At 37.4% G+C, this 17,299-nt stretch overlaps 1 protein-coding gene across 5 annotated transcripts in view; it reads right to left on the bottom strand.

Annotated features, from left to right (window-relative positions):
* The window catches only part of ACER3 (alkaline ceramidase 3), a 165,816-nt gene that overhangs the window by 104,886 nt on the left and 43,631 nt on the right, over nt 1-17,299 (bottom strand). For 2 of the 5 annotated variants that reach the window (XM_034995231.1, XM_034995232.1), the window contains exon 2: nt 8,457-8,567. The exons of 1 other annotated variant lie outside the window; for it this stretch is intronic. In XM_034995231.1, coding sequence (XP_034851122.1) covers nt 8,457-8,567 — 111 coding nt within the window. Of the gene's footprint in view, nt 1-1,340; nt 1,416-8,456; nt 8,568-17,299 lie in introns of those variants that run through there. 2 more of the 5 variants (XM_034995234.1, XM_034995236.1) reach the window with 2 other exon arrangements.

The raw sequence follows: 17,299 nt of genomic DNA, 5'->3' as shown, positions 1-17,299 counted from the left end.
ATTATTTTCCTAATGTGGGGCCAGATTCTATTTATTATCTACTACTTTTTAAAATAAGAAAAGAGAGAATTAAATAAATTTAAATATCTTATTTAATAACTAAAAAAAAGCTTTTAAAACCAAAAGTTCTTGGGGCGCCTGGGTGGCTCCACTGGTTGGGCGATTGCCTTCGGCTCGGGTCATGATCCCAGAGTCCCGGGATTGAGTCCTGCGTCAGGCTTCCTGCTCGGCGGGGAGTATGCTTCTCCCTCTGACCCTACCCCCTCTTGTGCTCTCTCTCTCAAATAAATAAATATAATAAAATCTTGAGTGGTGGGGGGTGGGAGGGATGGGGTGGCTGGGTGATAGACATTGGGGAGGGTATGTGCTATGGTGAGCACTGTGAATTGTGTAAGACTGATGAATCACAGACCTGTACCTCTGAAACAAATAATACATTATATGTTAAAAAAAAAAAAAAAAAGAAGATAGTAGGAAGGGAAAAATGAAGGGGGCGGAAATCGGACAGGGAGGCGAACCATGAGAGACTATGGACTCTGAGAAACAAACTGAGGGTTCTAGAGGGGATGAGGGGTGGGGGGATGGGTTAGCCTGGTGATGGGTATTAAAGAGGGCACGTATTGAATGGAGCACTGGGTGTTATATGCAAACAATGAATCATGGAACACTACATCAAAAACTAATGATGTAATGTATGGTGATTAACATAACATAATAAAATAAAATTTAAAAAAATAATTAACATGACATAAAGTTTTCTGGGAAAAAAAAAAACAAACCAAAAGTTCTTTTGTTTTTTAAGTTTGGCACAAACTGATTTGACAGTAAAACCTGACCTGATTGGACATAAGACTATTTATGATAATTATTTAGCCCAGTTAGTATAAATATTCACGTTAAGCAGCAAGATGAATAGTTCACCTATGGAGTGCTGCCCCAAGTCTTGGTGGGCTTAGTAGGTATACTGTCTACAATCTACTAATTTTCTACAATCTATGAATTTTCTAAATCTATTATAATCTATTAATTTTCTAAAATCCAAAAGCAATATGAATTCAGAAATATTTCTGGTTCCAAGGAATTCAGTAAGGACTTATTAATCTTTATTAGTGCTATAACTGGAAGAAATATTTTTAAAAAATTGAGCTAAAGGGCTTTCTCTGACTTTCAAAGAATAAATTTCATAAGGATGCCTTCCATGAAGAGATACTGATACAAGAGGCCCAAGAATTTCATTATGATGCCTCTATTGTGCAGTATTTTTTGTCTCCCTTAATCACCCCTAAACCTTCTTCAGTTGGAAAAAGGTTACAGGAAAAAGTAATTTAGAAAATATGTACCTCCATATATTCACAGGAATATCAGAAGACAGCAGATTACCACAATATGTGGAATAGTTACTCAAATCATCATATCTGTATAAACATAAAAAAAATGACTTTTGGTCATTAATATGCAAATGAATTCACTTAATAAGACATTGATCCCTGTTAAAGAAAATCCTAACTCAGGGTGACAAATAGGATTCATCAATCTTCAACAATTGGGGGTGGCTGCCTGGATCCTAAATGTCAGGTACAATGGGAAAAACAGCTATATCCCACCAGAGAAGAGATACAGCTTCTATACACAATATTGCTTATTTCAAGTCTTCTGTATCTATATTCTCCTCTACTGCTTTTCTTCCTTCAGCCCCACCTGAGATGTAAACACTCAATGTCTCTCATTCTCTCTCACACAGTGTGCACATTCCTACATTTCCTGTGTCCACTGGTTTTTAGTTTTTAATCAAGTATTGAGATATACCATTAAATTCACTCAATGTATGACTTTATGAGTTTTAGTAAATTTAAAAAGTTGTGCAACCACCACAATCCAGTTTTTGTGATAACTGCATCACTCCAAGAAGTTCCCTTATGACCATCTGCAGTCAACATCCAGTCCCACCTTAAACCCCATGTAATTGATGATTTCCTTATCTCCATAATTTTGCCTTTTCTAGAAATTTCATATAAATAGAATCATATAATCTGTTTTCTTTTATATCTTTTAGTTTCTTTCACTTGGTGTATTTCTGAGGTTCTTCCTTGTTACATGCATCAGCAGTTCACTCCTTTTTGTTTGATAACTTATGATCTCTGCATTGATATTCATATTAGTTCTTCATTTTCCTTTTTTACGGCACTTTTATCAAGTTTACGTAACACTGTTGTTTGCTTCATAAAAAGAATTTGGAAAATTTTCCTTTGTTATTCATGCTTTGAAAAAATTTATGTAATACTGGGACTATCTGGTCTTTGTGACGTTTTAGTACAACTCTCTGTGAAACTATCTGGGCATGGTATTATTTTGTGGAGTTCCTTGACAACTTATTTTATTTTTTATACAGACATTGTTGGTCTGTTCAAAGCTTTCTATCTTTCCTGGGGTCAGTTTTGGTAAACTATTTTCTTTGTAAATTATCCAATTCTAAATGTATTTACATAGAGGTTTTATTTTTATTTATTTATTTTAGAACAAGTCAGCAAATAAAAATTCCAGTTTATTGTTGGACAACATTGTTTCACACATACATCAAAAAAGCCAAAAAGAGGTTTTAAAATTTAATTCCTTTGTTTCAATGGATATTTCCCTTTATCATTTATTATGTATGTTTATGCTTGCTTCCTTTCGTAAGTTAGCTAGTTGCCTACTTTTTCTTTAAAGAAAAAAATGGGTTTTGATGCATTAATTAGAACTATGTTTTTCTGTCTTCTGGTTAATTTCTGCTTATGTCTTTATAATTTCCTCCCTTGAACTTTCATTTGGTTTACTTTGTGGTCCTTTTTTCTTGCCTTTTGAGGTCTTAATTAATATTTCACTTTTTGGGAGGCACCTGAGTGGCTCAGTTCATTAAGCGTCTGCCTTAGGCTCGGGCCCTGATCCCCGGGTCCTGGGATGCAGCACCACATCAGGCTCCCACAGGCTCATTTTCCGGCCTTCCTGCTCAGCAGGGAGTTTGCTTCTCCCTCTGCCCTTCCCTCTGCTTGTGCTCTCTCTCTCTCTCAAATAAATAAAATCTTTAGAGGTGTCTGGGTGGCTCAGTTGTTAAGTGTCTGCCTTCGGCTCAGGTCATGGTCCCAGGGTCCTGGGATCAAGCCCCACATCAGGCTCCCGGCTGGGAGGGAAGCCTGCTTCTCCCTCTCCCACTCCCCCTGCTTGTGTTCCCTCTCTTGCTGTGTCTCTCTCTGTCAAATAAATAAAACATTAAAAAAAATAATAAAATAAAAATAAAGTCTTTAAAAAATATATTTCACTTTTTAATCTTTTAGTATTAAGTGTTTAAGCCTATGGATTGTCCTCTGATGGCTGCTTTATCTGATAGGCAAAATTTTTGTTACAACTCTATTTTAAGGATTTTATAATTTCACTTGACATTTTCCCTTTCAATCAAGAGTTAACAGAAGATTTTAAAATTTTGAAAAGGAAGAACCTTTTTCTGGTTTGAATTTGTTGTTAATTTTTAGCATGGATCCAGAGTTAACTATTCCAAGTCAGTTTTAAGAGGCAAGAGGATATTATTTTATTATTTCTTCTTCATGGAACTCACTCTTTTGCTCTTACGAATGTTTTCTGCACACTTGAGAAGAGGGTACATGTTCTATAACCAGGGTATGAAGGTCAGCATAAACCATGCGGTTTACTTTACTGGTTATGTTGTTAGGTCTTAGAAATCGTTGATTTTCTGTTGTTCACTTCAGCTGTCTTGTACTGAGTGTGGCATATGATAATCTTCTATTACTATATTTGTTTATCCTTATATCTTTTGTAGTTTCTGCTATATAAAAATGGTATTTGTATTATTTGGTTTAGAGATATTCATAACTGTTATATTTTCATTGTGAATCATGGTTTCTAGAATTATAAACATTCAATATAACATTCTAATTAATATAGTTAATATAAACATTCTAGAATTATATCACATTTAATGCTTTTTAATGGGAATTCTACTTTATATGATATCAAGATCACTACCTCTACTTTCTTATAATTTCTAATTTTTCTGAATCATTTTGTTTTAGGTGTATCTTTTATACAAAGCATAAAGTTTGGTTTTGTTTAGTAAGCAAATTTGAAAATGTTTCTTTTGACAGCTAAGCTCATTTGTATTGACTGATATGACTGATGTGTTTAATCTCAATCATATTTCTTACCATAATTGTTACACATATTATTTTATATTTAATGTATTTCTCTAAGTGATAAGTCTTTTTTGCTCTTTAAAAAACTTCTTTGGTATGTAGAAAAGGCGATTTTTTTGTTCTAAGGGTTTCTTTTGTACTTAGGCGGTTTGTAGTACCGAGTCCCCCTTTATTTTCTTACTTGACCTTTTACAATCCAATTTGTTACATTTTTTTTTTAAGATTTTTTTTATTTATTTATTTGACAGAGAGAGAGATAGCGAGAGCAGGAACACAAGAGGGGGAGTGGGAGAGGGAGAAGCAGGCTTCCTGCCGAGCAGGGAGCCCGATGTGGGACTCGATCCCAGAACCCTGGGATCATGATCTGAGCCGAAGGCAGACACTTAACGACTGAGCCACCAAGGCACCCTCCAATTTGTTACTTTTAAATCATATTCTTTAGTACTCAACTTATTACCTAGGCAACAGTCAATGAACTTATTCTACTTTGCCCTTTCCTTCACTCATTTAAAAAACTTCATTCTTTCTACTTATTACACCATATAATGTGTCCATATATTATCCTTCAACCCTATCCCACCTGTATTAGCCTTAGATCTATAGTTAAATATATTAAAGGCTCATCATCTGACATTTTGCCAAAGTTTTCCCAGTCTTGTCTTAGTTGGATGAACATCATTCTCTAGTATAATGTAGTCAGCAGAACTTTCTGTGATGATGGACATGTTCTATATCTGCATTGCCCAATCGGGTAGCTACAAGCCACATATGAGGACTGAGCAGTTGAAATGTGGCTAGTGTGACAGAGGAATTGAATTTTACATTTTATTTAATTTTAATTAATTTAAATTTAAATTGCCACATGTGGCTAGTAGCAACTAAATTAGTACAGTGTTCACAGATTCATGAGGAAGGAGTCATGTATATAATAGTCAGTGAGACCTGCATGTTTAAAACTGTCTTTCTAGAACCTAGATAGCTGAAAAACAACTTGATTAGAATAGAAAATCTGTGGCTGACACTAAAACTGCTGTTCCACTGGTGCCCTTCTGTGTTTTGCTGATGAGGTCAAATGCTGGTCTAATTTACTTGCCCTAGTCAGTAACTGGGCCTTTTTCATTAGAGCTTTAAGAATTTTTTTTTCGTTTTTAAAATCCAGTAGTTTTACAAGGCTATATTTCAGAGTTAACTATTCCAAGTCAGTTTTAAGAGGCAAAAATGGACCTTTCAATACAGATTCATTTCTTTCTTCTTTCATTTCTAAAAAGTTTTTTGAATTATAATTTTAAATGTAAGTTCTGTTTCACTGTTTTTTTTTTTAAGATTTTATTTATTCATTTGACCAGAGAGAGAGAGAGAGACAGCGAGAGAGGGAACACAAGCAGGGAGAGTGGGAGAGGGAGAAGCAGGCTTCCTGCTGAGCAGGGAGCCCGATATGGGGCTCTATGGGGCTCAATCCCAGGACCCTGAGCTCATGACCTGAGCTGAAGGCAGATGCTTAACAACTGAGCCACCCAGGCGCCCCCACTGTTTTGTCTTCTCCAGGGACTCCAATTATATGTTTATGAGGTCTTCTCTGCCTCTCTTCCATTTCAATCACTTTCTCTCTGGCCCTTTTTTTAATCTCATTTTCATTCTTTTGCTTATTTCTCTGCCTTCTTAAGTAGCCCTTATTAAATATTCAACATATTGTAATTCAGCCTCAATATCTTTCCTAAGTTGAATCAATTCTATTTCTTTTAGAAGAAGGGGGTGTTATTTGTTTCTAAATTTTGATTAATTTCTTTGAGGTTAGTTAATTTAGCTAGGAGTTTTATGCTACAGTTTCCTTCCGCTTTGTAACTAGTTGTCAGGGAAGGATGCCCATGAGCCAAAAAACTTTGATTTTCATTTTGTTTTCTTTTTACAGTAATTTTATATGGTCCATTTTGCAGGAGTAAAGACTTTGGGGGGCTTAAAATTTCCTAGCTCAAGACTGCCCCCTTCTGTCAGAATAGTGAGGTTCAGTGCCCTTTTTCATATATACTTACTTACTTGGGTGATAGAGGGAGTGAAGGGAGAAGGGTCTGATAAGTTTTACAGTTCCTTTGTTTCCACAGGATCTTAATTCCTCCCTCTAGCTTCCTTCTTCCCCTTCACTGACCTCTCCAAAAGGTCCCTCCCCCTTTCTTTTTTTAAATACTTTTTCTTTTTTTTTAGAAAGAGAGAAGGAGAGAGAGAATCCCAAACAGGCTCCACATTCAGCAGAGAGCCTGACGCAGGGCTCAAATCCCAGGACCCTGAGATCATGACCTGAGCCAAAATCAAGAGTCAGATGCTTAACCAACTGAGTCACCCAGGCACCCCAGTCCCACCCCCTTTCTATTTATGTCTTTCCCAGAAGGGGTACCTTTCCAAAAATGCCACCTTAGGTCTTACACACTTTTAAGTCCTTTACCTCTAGCCAGTACTGTAATCTACCAGATCTTAGACTGCTTTCAGAAATTTTGCGTTTAATGTGAAGCTTTATTTTTTTTTTTCAGACTTAGGTTCTCAACCCCTTTCCTCTTTTTCATGCAGTTTTTCAAACTTCCCCAACTCTAAAACATCAAAGATAGTTCTGTTGGAAATTGGTGTTTTTACTTATTTAAAAATGATTTGAAGTTCATAGTATTTTTTCTCTCACAGTAAGGCTGAAAGTATTGAATAAGTGTGGTACTATGTATTTTCTTTCTTAATCTGTATGGTTTTCTGGGAGGATAAGAGGACAAATTCTAATTTAGGAGGACACTATTATCCTAGGGCAACCAGGAAGTCCCTTAAATCATTTTATTCTTATTGTTATTACTGATTGTGATTTGTCAGTATTTCATAAACATTCTTAAAACATCCCTGGAAATACGGGCACCTAGGTGGTGCAGTCGGTTAAGCCTCCAACTCTTGGTTTTGGCTCAGGTCATGATGCTCAGCATGGAGTCTGCATTAGAATCTCTCTCCCTCTGCCCCTACCCGCCTACACTCTGTCTCCAAAAATAAATAAATCTTTAAAAAAAATCCCAGGTAATAAGGCAAAGAGATAAGTTTGTAGACAAGTCTTCCTTTTGAAGTAACTTTCTTAAAACAAATAACTTTCTTAAAACGTCATGGATATGAAAAATGGACTCCAAAATTGAAGTCTCTCATATCTAATGATTAATTACGGTAGAATCTGATATGACACATTACAGCATCTGATATGACACATTATAGCTTATTGATTGGTAGTAATTAAAAGTCCTTTCTAGGGCGCCTGGGTGGCTCAGTCATTTATGCATCTGCCTTTGGCTCAGGTCATGATCCCAACGTCCTGGGATCAAGCCCCGCATTGGACTCCCTGCTTAGCGGGAGGCCTGCTTCTCCCTCTCCCACTCCCCCTGCTTGTGTTCCCTCTCTCGCCGTCTCTCTCTCTGTCAAATAAATAAATGAAAAATCTTAAAAAAAAAAAAAGTCCTTTCTACCTATATATAAATAATACTTTGGGCTAAAACAAGAAATTGTGTTTAGAAGGTTATATAGAAAAGAAATAAACTAGAATCACCTTTGTTATTTTTCTTGTTAAAATGCAAGAACATGACAGAGAGAATTTCCCATCTTATGCTCTCGTAAAGTTCATTTACCCATCCATCCAACACTTACTGAAGACCACTAAATTGCCAGTCAATAGGGATACAAAGATAACCAAGACACAGTCCCTGCCCCACAGACAAGGTAGAGAAATATGAGTAAGTTACAAAACGTTACAGTACAATATCCTTTAAAAAAGTTTGAAAATATGCAAACCATATTATATATACTTTTAAGTATACATATATATGTAGTATAAATACAAAAACACCTGAGAAAATTATAATCAAATTAAGTATAGAAGTTAACTCTAGGAGGATGAGGGGAATAAAATCAGGCAGGAATACAAAGGTAACTTCAATTTTATCCATAGTAGTTTATTTCCTTAAAAAAGAAAAAAATCTGAAACATATATTGCAAAACACTAACATCTGACAAAGCTGAGTGGTAAGACACACGGGTATATTTGTTATATTATCTCTATTCTTTTCTGTATGCTTGAAATACTGAATTTTAAAAAACTGTATTCAAAATGTAGTTCAATTTACTGGAGTTTTAAATCAGAAGTTTCAGAATATGTTCAAGTTGTGTAATAAACAACACAAAATTAAGAACCAATTTTAGGTATGAATGAGAAAAATAACCCATCCGAATACTGTACATCATTTTTAGATGAAGTGTTACACATACCTGTGAGTGCTAAGTAAGAAGCAATGTACCGCTTTTCCAGTCCATCTCTAACACTCTGAATTGCACCAAAAATTGGAGGTATAATCATAATCAGGTTACTCACTGTATTCCCTATAGGAGAAGAACACAAGAAAATAATTATATTAGTCAATACCACTTAAAATAAAAAACATGAATTTGGCCCTTAATTTAAATAGGTGACTTCCGAGAAAGATGGTGGAAACATATTTACAAGGTGCTAAAGGAAAATAATTCCCTACTCAAAAAAAAAATTCTGTAAAACGATCCAATTAAAATAAAGATAACTTCTGACAAGTGAAACTAAGATTTTTTTTTGAAGATTTTATTTATTTGTCAGAGAGAGAGAGAGAGAATGAGCAAGCACAAATGGGGGGGGAGCGGCAGGCAGAGAGAGAAGCAGACTCCCAACTGAGCAAGGAGGCCGATGCAGCACTCGATCCCAGGACCCTGGGATCATGACTCGAGCTGAAGGCAGACGATTAACTAACTGAGCCATGCAGGTGTCCCAAAACTAAAGATTTTTCAATCAGAACATCCACTAAAGAAAAAAAAAAATTTTTTTTTAAGATTTTATTTATCTGACAGAGAGAGAAAGCATGAGAGATTGGAACAAGCAGGGGGAGCTAGAGAGGCAGAGGGAGAATCAGGGAGCCCAATGCAGGGATCGATCCCAGGACCCCGGAATCATGACCTGAGTTGAAGGCTGATGCTTAACCAACTGAGCCACCCAGGTGCCCTTTAAGGTAATTCTAAAGATAAAAAGAAAAAGTATCTCAAAAAGAACGTCAAAGATAGAGCAAAAAATGAGCTGGAGAAGGTAGCCATTCAGACTGAAAGAACGGTCCATGGATACACTAATGACAAGATAAAATACAGAACTGTTACTTTTGTCTGTTGAATCAAATAGCAACAAATTGGGGTATGCATTTTGCATGTCTTTTTGAAATTTCATTTTGTGGTAATATTTTTAATTTCTTTTTTCTAGCAAGGGATCTTCATCTGATTTTTGTTCCTCTCTTTACAAAAACAAAAACAAACCTCAAACATGAAAAGCAAAGAAATAATAAACACCCAAAAGCAGAAATAAGTAGTAAAATGGGGAAAGAAATGGATAAACTATTTTATAAATAGATTCTGGGTAGAATAAAGTAGCACAAAACATTCAAAATTCCAAATGAATGATTTTCAACACAGGATTTTCAACACAAGTATCAATTAATGGACATATACAGAACACTCTACCATATAGCATATACATTCTTCTCAAACACAAATGGAACATTTGGACAGACTATATGTTAGACTATAAGTTCTCAACACACTTAAAAAGATAGATAACATAAAAAATACCTCCTCCAACCACAACAAAATGAAGTTACAAATGAATAACCAAACAAAAACAAAAATTCACAAGTCTGTGGCAATTAAATGACATGTTCTTTTCTCTCCTTTATTTTTGGGGGCTATTTGCCTTCCCAATATCACTCTCCCTTTTTTCTTAATAAAAGAATCCCAATGTTTAACCTGAATACATTGCTACTTAGCTAAGAAAATTACATTTCCAAGGCTCTTTGCAGCTTGGAATGGCCATGAGACTTGGAGTTCAAGATAAATGGAAGTCTGCCATGATACTTTCAAGAAAAATAGAGGTTACACCCTTCTTGTCTCTGCTTCCCCTTTTCTGCTATAGGAAATGTGGACCCAATAGCTAAAGCCATCTTGGTCTCTGAGGGGACACTGGGAATCTAAGCCCATGTTGGGGAGGAAGACCTTCCTCTGCCCTATGGTCCTCCTAAGTGGACTTAGAATCAAATTGACAGGGGCGCCTAGGTGGCTCAGTCAGTTAAGAATCCAACTCTTGATTTCCACTCAGGTCATGATCTCAGGGTCATGGGATCAAGCCCTGTGTAGGGCTCCATGCTCAGCACAGAGTCCGCTTAAGATTCTTTCTCTCAGGGCACGTGGCTGGCTCAGTTGGTTGGGCGTCTGCCTTTGGCTCAGGTCATGATCCCAGGGTCCTGGGATTGAGCCCCACATCAGGCTCCCTACTCCGGGGGAAGCCTGCTTCTCCCTCTCCCACTCCCCCTGCTTGTGTTCCCTCTCTCGCTGTGTCTCTCTCTGTCAAATAAATAAATAACATCTTAGAAAAAAAAAAAGATTCTTTCTCTCTCCCTCTCCCTTTGACCCTCCCCATACTCATGCTCTCTCTCATTAAAAAAAAAAAAAAAAAAAAAAAGGGCGCCTGGGTGGCTCAGTTGGTTAAGCAACTGCCTTCGGCTCAGGTCATGATCCTGGAGTCCCTGGATCGAGTCCAGCATCAGGCTCCCTGCTCGGCAGGGAGTCTGCTTCTCCCTCTGACCCTCCCCCTTCTCATGTGCTCTCTCTCATTCTCTCTCTCTCAAATAAATAAATAAAATCTTTAAAAAAAAAAAATCAAATTCACATGGGACAAATTTATAGAAGAAAATCAAATTTAACAGTTATATGTATGGGGAATCCACACAGACATGAATTTCCAAAGACAATGAGGCAACATGAAGCTTACATGATCAAAGGAGAGGGGTACAGTCAGAGAACACAAAGGGGAGAAAGACCACCAGCAAGAAAGTGAAAGGAGTTGTTTGGAAAAACAAGGGTGCCCTATTATGCAGATCAGTTATGAAGGTAAAGGGAAGTCTCTCTTAATAGCTCTCCTCCTGTTATAGGCTCTCCTTTCTAATGTAAATTTAGGGAATTGTAGGGGGAGACAGAGAGCTTTCTTTCTTTCTTTTTTTTTTTTAAAGATTTTATTTACTCATTTGAGACACAGAGATATAGAGAGAGAAAGAGAGAGAGAGAGAGCATGAGCAGGGAGAGAGGCAGAGGGAGAGGGAGAAGCAGGCTTCCCGCTGAGCCAGGAGCCCGATGTGGGGCTCCATCCCAGGACCCTGGGATCATGACCTGAGCTGAAGGCAGATGCTTAACCATCTGAGCCACCCAGGCGCCAGGACAGAGAGCTTTTTCTGTATCTCTGTGTTGTAATTACTTTTTTTTAAATTTATTTATTTATTTTAGTAGGGGGGCAGAAGGAGAGGGAGAAGAGAATCCAAGCAGACTCCCCGATGAGTGTGGACGACCTCAGGATCCGAAGATCATGACCTGGGCTGAAATCAAGAGTCCGACACTTAACTGAATGAGCCACCCAATTTGAGTTAATTACTTTTAACTCAAAATAATCTTTATACCAAGATGGCCCATCTTGGGCAGCCTGCCCTGGGCCCCTACACCAAAAATGGCTAAGCAACAAAATGAGAGAAGCTTGTGTCCCTGATACCAAAGAGCTGCCATCCAAACCCCGAACTGCCTCTCTTCAGACTGAAATAAATCTACATCTTCTTTAAGGCACTAATTTTCACATATTTGTTACAGCCAAACCTAATCCTAACTGATGCAAAATATGTCCTTTATCAGTGCACCTTATTTCATTTGAATTAAAAATGCTAACAACCTCTTCTCTGTGAATACAAAGCCTGATACCATCCTGAAACTGAAAGACAAATGCCTGGTCTTTGATACATTACACATCTTTGGTAAATTTAATGCTGTTACATGAATGATAAACCTAAATTAATACAAATGTTTTTAATAAAGAATGCTTTCATTTTTTATTTTAATAATGTTAAGATGCAAAGATAAGTATAAACATGAAGTTAATATCTTATGTCAGCTCCCCTGCTTTTTTTTATTGAGAGAGGAAGGGATAAGGTGAGTGGGGGTCAGGGGGTTGGAGATTGGGAGGAGGGGCAGAAGGAGAGAGAAAGAATCCTAAGCAGACTCCCCACTGAACCCGGAGCCTGATGCGCAGCTCAAGCTCACGACCCTGAGATCTTGACCTGAGCCCAAATCAAGAGTCAGAAGCTTAAACAACTGAGCTACCCAGGTACCCCTATGTCAGCTCCTTTTTAAATTACAGTTGATACATAATGTTCCATCAATTTCAGGTGTATAACAGTGATTTGACAAGTCTATACATTATGCTGTGCTCACAAGTATACCCACCACCATCTGTCACCATACAATGCTAATTACAATACTATTTCCTATGCTGTACCTTTCATCCCTGAAACTTATTCATTCCATAACTGGAAGTCTATATCTCCTACTTCACCCACTTTGCGCATCCTCCTTGGCAACCATAGTTTGTTCTTTGTATTTATGGATCTGTTTTTACTGTTTGTTTTGTTTTTTAGATTCCACATAAGTGAAATCATACGGTATTTGTGTTTCTCTGATTTATTTCATTTAGCCTAATACTATCTAGGCCCATCCATGTTGTCACAAATGGCAAGATAACACTCGTTTTTATGGCTGAGCAATATTCCATTATATATATGTTATATATATATATACACCATATCTTCTTTATCTATTCATCTATGGATGGACACTTGGGCTACTTCCATCTCATGGCTGTTGTTAATAATGCTGTGATAAATACAGAAGTGCATGTATCTTTTCAAATTAGTGTTTTCATTTTCTTTGGGTAAATGCCCAGTAGTGGGATTACTGGATCATATAATATTACTATTTTTTAATATATTCTTTAATTTGGGGGTATTTTTTAAAGTAATCCCTACATCCTCACAACCTTGAAATCAAGAGTTGCATGCTCTACCAACTAAGCCAGCCAGGTGCCCCAATTTCTCTAACTTTTTCAGGAACTTCCATGCTGTTTTCCACAGTGGCTGCACCAATTTACATTCCCACCAACAGTGTATGAGGGTTCCCTCTTCTCCACATCCTCACCAACACTTTTTATTTCTTGTCTTATTAATTCTAGTCACTCTTGCCTTTTCATTTTGTTGATGGTTTCCTTCACTGTGCAAAAGCTTTTCATTTTAATGTAGTCCCAATAGTTTATTTTTGCTTTTGTTTCCCTTGCCTGAGGAGACATATCTAGAAAAATGTTGCTAAGGGTGATGTCAAAGAAATTACTGCCTATATTTTCTTCTAGGAGTTTTATGATTTCAGTTCTTACATTTAAGTCTTTAATCCATTTTGAGCTTATTTCTGTGTATGGTATAAGAAAGTGGTCCAGTTTCATTCCTTTGCATGTAGCTACCCAGTTTTCCCAGCACCATTTATGAAGGGGTTGTCTTTTTCCCATTATATATTCTTGCCCCCTTGTTGGGAGATTAGTTGACCATATAAGCATGGCTTTCTTTCTGGGCTCTCTTCTATTCTGTTCCATTAATCAATGTGTCTGTTTTTGTGCCAGCACCATGCTGTTTTGATAAACACCATATTCTTAAACAACCAACGGATCAAATAGGAAATCACAAGAGAAAGTAGAAAATACTTAGCGATGAATTAAAATAAACACAACATCCCAAAATTCATGGGATGCAACAAAAGCAGCACTAAGGAGAAATTTATAGCTACAAACGCTTACATTAGAAAACAAGATCAGGGGAGCGCCTGGGTGGTTCAATCGGTTAAGTGACTGCCTTTGGCTCAGGTCATGATCCCAGGGTTCTGGGATCAAGCCCTGCATTGAGCTCCCTGCTTAGTAGGGCGTCCGCTTCTCCCTCCCCACTCCCCGCAATTGTGCTTTCTCTCTCTCTCACTTACTCACTCTCTTTCTCAAATAAATAAAGTGTTAAAAAAACAAACAAACAAACAAAAAAACAAGATCAGGGCACCTAGGTGGCTCAGTCAGTTAAGCAACCGACTCTTGATTTTGGCTCAGGTCATAATCTCAGCGTCATGATGGAATATTTTTCAGCCATAACAAAGAATGAAATCTTGCCATGGAGCCTGCCTGGGATTCAGTCTCTCTCCTTCTCACCCTCTGCCTCTCCCCTCCCCTGCTCGTGCTCTCTCAATCTCTAAAAACAAACAAACAAAAAAACAACAAGAAAGATCTCCAAGCTGAAATGAAATAATGCTAATTAGAAACATGAAAATATATAAAAATATACAACACACTGGTGAAGGTAAGCATATGGTCCAAGTCTGAATACTCTAATACTGTAATATGATGGTATGTTAATCACTTACCTCTATCACTTATAAATGTGAAAGGACAAAAGTATTAAAAATAACTATAGCTGCAAAAAAAAAAAAAACCCAAAAAACAACTATAGCTGCAAATGACATATCCAATAAAGAGTTAGTATCTAAAATATAAAAAGGACTGATACACGACTCAAGAAACCAAATAATCCAATTAAAAAATGGGCAGAAAATATGAACAGACATTTCTCCAAAAGAGACATGCAGATGGCCGACACATGAAAAGATGCTCAACACCACTCATCCTCAGGGAAATGCAAATCAAAACCAAAATGAGGTATCACCTCACACCTGTCAGAATGGCTAAAATCAACACAAGAAACAACAGGTGTTGGCAAGGATGTGGAGAAAAAGGAACCATTCCCACTACTGGTGGGAATGCAAACTAGTGCAGCCACTATGGAAAACAGTATGGACGTCCCTCAAAAAGTTAAAAATAGAACTACCTTACGATCCAGTAATTGCATTACTGGGAATTTACCCAAAGAATATGAAAACACTGGGGCGCCTGGGTGGCTCAGCTGGTTAAGCGTCTGCCTTTGGCTCAAGTCAGGATCCCAGGGTCCTGGGATCGAGCCCCGCGTCAGGCTCCCTCCTCGGTGGGGAGCCTGCTTCTCCCTATGCCTGTTGTTCCTCCTGCATGTGCTCTCTCTCTCTCTCAAATAAATAAATATTAAAAAATAATAATTAAAAAAAATTTTTTTAAAGAATATGAAAACACTAATTTGAAGGGATATATGCACCCTATGTTTATTACAGCATAATTAACAATAGCCAAATTATGGAAGCAGACCAAGTGTCCATCCATAGATGAATGGATAAAGAAGTTGTAGCATATATATACATAACGGAATATTTTTCAGCCATAACAAAGAATGAAATCTTGCCATTTGCAAGAACATGGATGGATCTAGAGTATAATGCTAAGCAAAATAAGCCAGTCAGAGAAAGACAAATACCATATGATTTCACTCATATGTGGAATTTAAGAAACAAAACAAATGAGCAAAGGAAAAAAACAGAAAGAGAGAGAAACCAAAAAACAGACTCCTAACAATAGAGAACAAACTGATAGTTATCAGAGGAGAGGTTGGGGAGGAACGGGTTAAATAGGGGATGGGGATTAGGAGTGTATTTATCATAATGGGCACTGAGTAATGTATAGAATTGCTGTATCACTACAATGTACAACTGGAATTAACACTGTATGTTAGCCATACTGGAATTAAAACAAAATTAAAAAACTGTAACTACAATAATTTATTAATGAATAGACAATAAAAACAGGTAAACTGTTATATCAAAAACTTACAAGGAGGAGAATAAAAGGGTAGAGTTTTAGTAAGCGAAGTTGTTATCAGTGGGGAAAAAAGACTGTTATATCTCTAGGTTGTCTTATGTAAGTCTCATGGTAATCACAAAGCAAAAACCTACAGAAAAATAAAGAGGAAGGAATCAAAGCATATAACTACAGAAAATCAATTCACAAAATAAGGCAACAAAGGGCAGAAAGCAATAAGGGAACTATGTAACAGCCAGAAAACAATTAAGATGGCATTAGTAAGTCCTCAACTATCAATAATTACTCTAAATGTAAATGGATTAAATTCTGCAATTAAAAGGCACACAGTGGCTGGATGGATAAAAAACAAGACCTGACTATATGCTTGCTAGCTACAACAGATTCACTTCAGCTTTAAGGACATGCATATGCTCAAAGTGACAGTATGGAAAAAGATATTCCATGCAAGGGAAACCAAAAGAGAGCAGGGGTAGCTACACTCAGACAAAACAGACTTTAAGATAAAAACTGTAACAAAAGACATGGGGCGCCTGGGTGGCCCAGTCAGTTAAGAGGCTGCCTTTGGCTCAGGTCATAATCCCAGGGTCCTGGGATCGAGCCCCACATCAGGCTCCCTGCTTAGCAGGGAACCTGCTTCTCCCTCTCCCTCTGCCTGTTGCTCCCCCTGCATGTGCTCTCTCTCTCTGTCAAGTAAAAAAACAAAAAACTGTAACAAAAGATAAAGAAGATCGGGGCGCCTGGGTGGCTCAGTTGGTTAAGCGACTGCCTTCGGCTCAGGTCATGATCCTGGAGTCCCGGGATCGAGTCCCGCATCGGGCTCCCTGCTCGTCGGGGAGTCTGCTCCTCCCTCTGACCCTCCCCCCTCTCATGTGCTCTCTGTCTCTCTCATTCTGTCTCAAATAAATAAATAAAATCTTAAAAAAAAAAAAAGACAAAGAAGATCATTATGTAATAACAAAGGCGTAATTCATCAAGAGGATATAATAACTGTAAATATGTATGCACCCAACATCAGAGCACCTAAATATATTCAGAAATACTAACAGATCTGAAGGGAGAAATACACAATACAATTAATAGTAGGAGACTTCAATACCCCACTTTTAACAATGAATAGTAAATCCAGACAGAAAACTAATACAGAAAAGTTGGACTTAAACTATGCTTGAAAATAAATAAATAAATAAATAAATAAATAAATAAATAAATAAAATAAACTACGCCTGACACCAAAAGGCCCTAACAGACATATATAGAATATTCCATCCAACCAAGAGCAGCAGAATACACATTCTCCAGAATAGGTCACATGTCACAAAACAAATCTTAGTAAAAATTTTAAAACTGAGGGCACCTGGGTGGCTCAGTTGGTTAAACAACTGCCTTCGGCTCAGGTCGTGATCCTGGAGTCCCGGGATCGAGTCCCGCATCAGGCTCCCTGCTCGGCAGGGAGTCTGCTTCTCCC

This window comes from Mirounga leonina, unplaced genomic scaffold (assembly GCF_011800145.1).
Source record: "Mirounga leonina isolate KUSES-001 unplaced genomic scaffold, KU_Mleo_1.0 Mir_92, whole genome shotgun sequence".
Classification (NCBI taxonomy): domain Eukaryota; kingdom Metazoa; phylum Chordata; class Mammalia; order Carnivora; family Phocidae; genus Mirounga; species Mirounga leonina.
Note: the sequence above shows the minus strand (reverse complement) of the source record. Positions and strands in the feature narration are given on the sequence as shown.